This window comes from Bubalus bubalis, chromosome 18 (genome assembly GCF_019923935.1).
Source record: "Bubalus bubalis isolate 160015118507 breed Murrah chromosome 18, NDDB_SH_1, whole genome shotgun sequence".
NCBI classification, from domain to species: Eukaryota; Metazoa; Chordata; class Mammalia; order Artiodactyla; family Bovidae; genus Bubalus; species Bubalus bubalis.
Genome location: NC_059174.1, coordinates 38622455 through 38630800, shown reverse-complemented (window position 1 = coordinate 38630800; position 8346 = coordinate 38622455). Strand labels below are relative to the sequence as shown.

At 49.2% G+C, this 8346-nt stretch overlaps 1 protein-coding gene across 2 annotated transcripts in view; it reads right to left on the bottom strand.

Annotated features, from left to right (window-relative positions):
• Positions 1 to 528: 528 nt before the first annotated feature.
• Positions 529 to 8346, bottom strand: part of PMFBP1 (polyamine modulated factor 1 binding protein 1) — a 48680-nt gene continuing 40862 nt past the window's right edge. For both annotated transcript variants that reach the window (XM_044932124.2, XM_044932125.2), the window contains exons 14-21: positions 8047 to 8184; positions 5940 to 6104; positions 5003 to 5170; positions 4513 to 4680; positions 3580 to 3680; positions 3002 to 3076; positions 1507 to 1745; positions 529 to 742 (exon numbers count right to left, since the gene is read on the bottom strand). In XM_044932124.2, coding sequence (XP_044788059.2) covers positions 726 to 742; positions 1507 to 1745; positions 3002 to 3076; positions 3580 to 3680; positions 4513 to 4680; positions 5003 to 5170; positions 5940 to 6104; positions 8047 to 8184 — 1071 coding nt within the window. In that variant the 3' untranslated portion in view covers positions 529 to 725. The remainder of the gene's footprint in view (positions 743 to 1506; positions 1746 to 3001; positions 3077 to 3579; positions 3681 to 4512; positions 4681 to 5002; positions 5171 to 5939; positions 6105 to 8046; positions 8185 to 8346) is intronic.

The window sequence follows — 8346 nt, the reverse complement described above, 5'->3', positions numbered from 1 at the left end:
TCCCTCTCTTTTGGATCTCAGGATTACTTTTCTTTTTGAGGTTTCTAAGTATTTTTTTTTCTTATTAAATTCCAGAAATGGAAGGAATAAAAAAGGAGCGAATTATCTCTTGTTGGTTTAAAAACTAATCCAGACAAGCCAGAAGCTTGCTTTGGGAATTACAGTCCCCCTACATACATAGCTCAGCTGGTAGAGAATCCACTTGCAATGCAGGAGACTCTGGTTCGATCCTTGGGTTGGGAAGATCCTCTGGAGAAGGGAACGGCTACCCACTCCAGTATTCTGGCCTGGCAAATTCCATGGACAGAAGAACCTGGAGGGCTAGAGTCCACGGGGTCACAAAAAGTCGGACACAACTGAGTGACTTTCACTACATATGTGAAAGAGAGCTCTTGTTTTTTTAGAATGCAGAGAAAATGGAGATAAGCACATTGCTGGGGACTTGAGTAGGCACAAGTGTCTGCGAGACGCAGAGAGTGCACTGAGACGTCTGTGTTCATGTCTTTATTTTAGAATTTGGGCCCGGAGAGGGTATAGTATGGTTCACAAGGCTCACTCCACGGCAGGAAGTGGACAAAACTCAATAAAATGTTAGCATCTTGCAGAATAGCCTGGGACCTTGACATATTCCCATTAGAGCTGGTCCAAGTCAAGGGAGAGGGATGGGAACTCACTGTCCTCTGAAAAACATGTGTGGAAATGATGCTCAGGGCAAGGTGCTGATTCTAGCAAAATGAGGAACCTGAGGGAACAGGGAAGAAATGACAGTCTTAATTTGAGAAGAAATTAGTGAGGTGATTCCTTAAGGACTAGTCCTGTGGTGGGGCAGCTCTGTTGCATGTGACTCCTTCCCTGGGGCGGGGGAACCATGGAGTCTAGAGGTGGCAAAAAAGGTAGCCTGGGACCCAGGCTGTGCAGGGGACACCAGGGCTTCTTGGGAGGTTTCCAGAACACATTATAGGAGAAAGATGCCTATTCTGTCTGTCCCCCTCTTGTCTCCACACCTCCCAAAAGAGACTGGGTCTGGGGAAGGGATAGGTCTGAGATAGGAGGCACCTGGGTCATCATCAAAGTATCTTAGATCAGAATGAGCCTTAATTCATTCGCCTCCTCCCTTTACAGAGGAGAAAACAGTGATCTCTGGTTCAGAGTGTGTGCTAAGTCGCTTCAGTCGTGCCTGACTCTGTACAACCCTGTGGACTGTACCCCGCCAGGCTCCTCTGTCCTAAGTCGCTTCAGTCGTGCCTGACTCTGTACAACCCTGTGGACTGTACCCCGCCAGGCTCCTCTGTCCATGGGATTCTCTGGGCAAGAATATTGGAGTGGGTTGCCATTTCCTTCCCCGCTGGTCCAGAGTAACTAAGCAAACGATCATTTCCCACCCACCTCTTTGAATTTCCAATCTAGTGATCTCTTGAAAAATAATATCATGCTTTTTTTGGTGGGTGGTTACTCATTGGACTAAGACAACATCTTAGTAAGTAGCAGAAGCCATGGCAGACATACCTGAGCAGTGGGGTATCCCGACAAACTTGGTGATGTCCATTCTTTGGCTCACATCCTGGGTTATCCCCCTCCAGCCCAAGGTACCGTATACTTTCCCCCTGATTGTGGGTTCTGTTTTGCTTTGGCAGAGGGCTTTGGCATACACCCTCGAGGGCCCAGCTTTCAGCTTCTTCTCCTCTATTTCATGCTTTAGCTTCTTGTTTTCCTTTTGCAGATGGACCATCACATTGTGGAGGTGGCTGGGGAAGGAGAGGGAAGGACAGATGGGTGTCTGGTCTGCTTTGGCCCTGTGGACACCCAGTTCCTTCCAGAGCTAGGGCTCTCATGTCTTCTGTGGAAATGGAGGCCTATGTGCATCCCCTGGAAGAAGCCCAGGTCTGGGGTTGGGGTGGGCCCAGAGCCGGCACTCCTGACCCACTGTGTCATGTCAGCTCTGGGCTGACTTTCTTTATTGTTAGATGGGGACAATTCAGCCTGATCTGCCTTCTGGGGCTCATATAAAAATCCAGTTTGATAAATAATAGAAATTTGACTCAAAGAGCCAGAAGAGCCAGAAGGACTCGGGCTGCGTGTCCTCAGTTTCTCATGGCCACGCCTTGGAAACATCTGCTCTCAGTTCTGATGCCAATGCCCAAGTTCTCTCGCCTCCCTCAACTGAAAGGTTGAGAGAACAGGGGGTCCTGGCTCCGTTGAGAGCTTGGGCAAATTACGTGTCCCCACTTTATGGATGCAATGGCAGCTCCATATAGGTGAGGGGAAAGGTAACTGAGCATTACCCTGTGGCTCAATAAATGGCAACTGCTAATACTAACAGCCACATTTCTCCAAAACCAGTGTTGAGGGCAGTGGGTGACAGGGGCTTTGGGTTCAGGCCTCCCATGTTGGGATTCTGACTCTGCTGCTTACTGGTCATGAGACCACGGGCTAGGTATGTAGCCTGAATCCCTCCCTTTCTATATCCATAAATGTGGATTATAAGTACACTGCACGTGTGAGGTCTTATAAAAATTAAATAAATGAACACATGTAAAGCACTTAGAACAGTGCCTCATATGTGGAAGCAACAAATATTAGTTGAGCTCTTGTTGTGAAGATGAAAAGATGGTGTTCCTTTTATGAGGGGACGACTGCTCCCCTCACAGAGAAGTCCCTTCTTTGTTCTACGTCCCTCACTTGGAGAGGGACTCTCTGTTACCACAGCTTAGCCACTACCCTAACTAGTACAGTCTGCTTTTCAGTTCCTGTTTCCTTCTCAGCATTCTGACCTCTGAGAACTGTGGGAGGTGACAGAGATGGACAGAGAGACTATTAAACCTCTCTTTAGTCGTTGGTGGGGGGACTGAGGCCCAAAGAGGTCAAGTGGTGTGTCAAGAGGTCACACAGACACAGATTCAGGCCTCGGGGTCCTTCTGCACACATCCAGGAATCCCTGGTTCCCGGCTGACTCTTCTCCTTGGGGGCCAAGCTGCAGCCAGGGTGGCATGGGATGACTTACTCCTTTTCACCAGTCAGCTTGGCGATATATTTGACCTGTTCCCGGAGCTTGTTTCCTAGTTTCTCATTGGCGATCCTATAATAAAATTCACAGAAGAGAAAGAGTTTCCCAGACCCCTGTGAGCAAGAGCGCAAGTTGGCTGAAAAGGACATTGGGTGTTCTTGGCAAGGCCTCTGCTGGGCCTAGACCCCCACTTCCCACTTGTTCCTCAGCCCCCAGAGTTAAAGCTTTCCTTGCAACTGGCAATGAAGAGGACTTGCTATACTTCAATGGAAAACCACTGTGGTCCCAAGAGTGTTCAAGGGATCCAGGCAATGAAATGCAGTAAAGTCCGTTGCCAGGCTGGGAAGAGGAAGTATCCCTTCTGTCAGGGAGCTGCTCCATTTCTGGGTGGATGAGCTTTCTGAACCTGCGTGAAGGGTTGAGGGCCCTTCATCTTATTCCTAACCTTTGGGCCAGGCTGAGACTGGATCAGCCTCCCAGGAGGGCTCTGTGTGTGTGTGTGTGTGACACTATTCTTTAGCACATGTCTGATTCCAGCCCTTAGAACCCTGCCTTACTGCTTTTTCCTCACTTACTTCTGCTCTTTTGCCCATTGCTCCATGTTGGACATAATCTGATCATTCTCTCGGTGCATCTTGCAGTTGTCTTTGGGCGCAGACCGCTGGGGCAGGCAGGGCTTTGGCACAAGAAGTAAACGAGATAGTAAGGGGAGGGAGCGCAGGCCCACCACCTCCCCACTCCCAAATCAGGCCTCCTCTCTTCCTGGGAGAGGAGGCGTTGACTCTGCTGTCCAACCCTGAGGCCGGAGTTGGAACTAACGCAGCAGGACTTCTCCTCCAGCAGCGCACCGTCACTAAGGTGATTTCTCTGAGCAGATACCACTTATGCTAGAGACAGAGTAGGCTTGTACCTTTATAATAATGATTTTCAGGGTATCAAAGTGACTTATTCTAAGAAAGCAGTATATTAAACCTTTTAAAAAACAGATGGAAGAAAAAATATCAGGTAGGAAGAGATGTGTTTTTTTTTCCCCCTAATTTGAGCAAAGGCCTGTAGTCACTCCGGACACGTGGCGGCCTCCTGCTACAGACTTCATTACTCAGAGAGCTGGGCATGCCCGCGGAGCTCTCAGCCGATTCTGAGGTGTCAGAAGGGGCGCGGTCTGGAGGGAGACGGACCAGTGATTACCTAAGTCAGGGGGCTGCTGGGGTACCTGACAGGGAGATGGCAGTCTCTCCCCTCTGGATTGGGACCTTTGCTCTGCTCAATATCTCTATCGATAAAGTCACAGGAAGATGGTCGGGTTGAGACAGCAGCTGTGGGCCTTGAACACCCAGACCCTGCTTTGGTACTGAATGGGGAAGATATCCTTTCCTTGCTCCCAGGCATCCCGCCCCCAGTCCCACCCAAGGGGGTCTGTCATCCCATCTGTGGTCCTGGGATGTTCTTGGGGGTGGACTATGGATGTTCTTGGGGGAGAAAGTGATCGGAAGACGAGGAGTGCCCACCTCCTTCTCATCCGCCAGGAGGTTCTCTTTCAGGGCGCTCATTTCCTCCTGGAATGCCCTGAGCTGCTCCTCTTTAGCAGCCAGCATCTTGAGGTCGCTCTGGTGCTGCTTCTGCCACTGCAGCACCTGGTTGCTCATATCCTCCAGCTTTTTGTCGAAGGCTTGCACCTGCTCGGGAGCACATGGTGAGGAGGGAGACCCTGGCCTGCCACCCAGATCCTGAGTACCCCCTACAAAGCGGGAGGGACCTTCCTCTGGGAGAGTCTCTGGGAGTATTTTATTTTCGGTGGCCAGCAGAGGGCGACCCTGCTCTGATTCGTTGCCACCTTCCAGAAACCTGCGGAACCCAGCAAAAGGGAGGGAGCCCAGCAAAAAGGAGCGAGCCTGTTAATCAAAGGGTAGCTCTGGGCGAAGTGTACAGTTCTGAGTGCAAGAGGTGACCTTGGGCCCCTGGATGGGACAGCAGCCCGAGCCTTCGGCTGCTCCTCACCTCTAGCTCACTCTGCTGCTGGAAGCCCTGCAGTTTTTTTAACTCCCCATTCAGCTTTTTCATCCTCTCTTCATAGGCAATGATTTCTTCTTCCAGCTGAAGTTTCCTGTCTTGGGCCTGTGTCAGGCTTCGGTGCAGATTCTTTGTCTCTGAGGTCGAATGATTGAGCTTTGATAAAGACAAAGATGTGGGGAGGGGGGTGGAGAGTGGCTGTCATTGTGCTTGGGCCCTCTCTGCCGAGACCTGAACGGGGAAGGGTTCTACGTCCCCCACCCTCTTCTCCCCAGGGTGGCAGAGACACCCGGTCACCTTGCTTAGTGTCCCAGAGAGGGGTGAGAGGTGACAACGGTCAGTCTTATGCATCTCCCCTTTCGCGCTCCCATTTCCTCTCTTTCCAATTCTATGAACTGATCAGCCAGGGGTGATCAGCAAAGGGGTAGGGCATGAATTTCCCTGAAAACCCAGGTATTGAGAAAACCTTGCTCCAGATCACCCATTGGCACAAAGACTTGCTCAATTTGGCCCCTCTCCCCTTCTTTCCCAAAGCCTCACTAAGAAGAAGCAAGCCTTCTCTGGACAGACATCCTTGCCGATGCAAGGGCTTGCAGATGGCCTTGGTGACAGCCGGTCATGCAGGAAATTGACTCCTGCACCTCTCATGCTTCTGGGGAAACTCTGATATTAAACAGCCCTGGGATGGGTGGCACTGTTGGTAAGACTCTGCCTGCCAACGCAGGAGACTTAGGAGACATGGGTTCGATCCCTGGGTTGGGACGATCCCCTGGAGAAGGACATGGCAACCCACTCCAGTATTCTTGCCTAGAAAATCCCATGCACTGAGAAACCTGGCAGGCTACAGTCCATAGGGTCGCACAGAGTCAGACATGACTGAAGTGACTTAGCACACATCTCTAGGAGATGCGAGGGTGTGGCCCACCTTCTCCAGGGCTTGTGTGAGGTCGTCCTGGCAGCAGGCTGACTTCCGGCATAACTCCTCATAGACGTCCTTACTGATCATGGTCTGGAGGTAATGCTTCTCTTTCTCCCCAGCCTTGTCCAGCTGAATCTTCAGACTCGCTATGATCTCCTTCTGAGAGGTTATCTTTAGGGCAGGGGAACATCACTGTCAGGGTTCATGGCCACAGAGGCATTCTCTGTGTTCACAGAAGATAAACAAGCACCGGTCTCTCTCCTCTCTGCACCAGCTTGCCAAGCAGTCTGTGATAATGCTCACTTCCCCTCACTGTTGTAAGAGGAAAAGCTGCTTTCCAAATTCTTTTGCACTCCTCTCCCCAAACTTCCTTTCTATTAATAGTTAGCACATCCCCCAACTACAAGGAATATTGGAAGCACTGGGCCCTGATGTGGCAAGCACATGAAAAGTCTTTTTCACAGACTTCACAGCTTTGATGCATGCCAACCAAGCATGCGTCCCACGTTCGTAACTGGATGGTTTCTGTCAACAGCTAATTGTCTCATGGTTAGAGTTAGGATTAGGGTTAACCTGGAATTCAGTTCTGGGTTATAAGCATGATGCATCCTTTCAGTTGTGTGCATTGTGCCTCAATTCCTGACATAACCCACTAGACCTAATGCACCGTGAATGGAGGGCTGTGTGTGCTCTCTTCATCACTGTGTCCCCATTACCCAGAGCTTAGGGCGTGGCACACCAAACAGGTGCTCACTAAATATACCAAATGATTTGTTTAGACTGAATGAAATACTGCATTGGGCAATACTAGGGATGAACTGAACATGTAGTCCTGACACAGTGTGTTTAAAATTGATCCCCTCCTCCAGGGGATCTTCCCAACCCAGGGATCGAACCTGCATCTCTTATGTCTCCTGCATTGGCAGGCAGGTTCTTTCCCACTCGCGTCACTTGGGAAGCCCAAATGTGATAACAGGCCTATATTAAATATTTAGGCAGTATGCCTTATATTGAGAACAGTTCCTTGGGGATTTGCGTGATTCAGACCTCAAGTCTGGATCACACTAGAGGAGAGACAAAACTCCAGAAACATCGGTGCCTCAGACCTCTGCTATTTAAAATGGCAGCCATTAGCCACATGAGACTATAGACATTTAAAAGAAACTAAAATTGGTGAGTATTAAGCTTATAAATTCAGTTCCTCAGTCCTACTAAGCCATATTTCAAGCACTCAATAGCCACAGATGGCTAGTGCATGTAGTATCAAGTAACTCTAATATAGAACTTTTCCATCATCATGGAAAGTTCTACTGGGTAGTGCTATTCTTACACTTATAATAGTCATAGTATTTTAAGGTGAATTTTTTTTTATTATGAAGGAATCAGAGCTGCTTGGTCTCTCATTTATAATTCAGGAGACCACCTAATAAAGATGCTGTATTTTTTTCTTGGCTGGACAGGTGGGAGTATTGCCATTCATGATGAAGAGAAAAAAGAGGTTTGGTGCGACAGCCAGATGGTCCAGGTTCAAACACTGCTCCATCCCATCACATCCTAATTAAGTCAGTTTGAGCCTCAGCCTTTCTCTCCTCTGTAAACCAGCAGAGGGAAGCCATGTCAAGGACTTAAGTAGATAGTCAATCAGTGATAACTGAATGTGAGCACAGTGCCTCACATACATTAGAAGCCAGTGATTCCTTTTTGTCTTTAATTCATGTAATGAAATAGAACCAAGTCCCCCTTCCACCTCATTTTTTTGTGTTTTGGGACTATTTCTGGAAGTGTTCCCTAGCAAATTGCCCCCAAACAATGAGTTCCCCCAACTCTGGTCTAAAAGGCAACTCTGGAAGATTTGATGCCAAAGCACAGATGGTTTGGGGCTTCACCAGATATTAAGACTTTCCACAACTGGAAGAGATCCTTCTCAGCCAGCAGGTGGGTGATGGAGGCATACCCTACTTCAGGAGAGAAGTGGGGCATCAGGCACCCCAGAATGCTCATGGACTGGGCAGTTAGTGGCATTTCTGTGATGCAGAAGAGCTGGGCGCCAACTTAAGGGTCAAGAGTCACAGAGCTCAAATTTCTCACCCCCTTGGGGTTTCTGTGTACTCACCTTATTAGTCAGATCCTCGTTGATTTGCTGGGTGCTGTTTTGTTGGTAGAGAGAGGTGTCCAGTTGCATACTAAATTGCTTTACCTGTGATTTGAGGTTATCATTCTCCTCCTCCATCTTTCTCAGATTCTCCATGGACTGCTCCCGAATTAAGGAACAACACCCAGAATGGAGGCGTTACTTCAGACACCCGAAGAAGCCCCTCCTCCTCTGCCCTCAGGCACAGCTCTGCTCTGTGCCTGGTGTATCTCAGGCCTTCTCTCTCCCCTTCATGCGTCCTTCTCACCTTCCCTCCCTTCT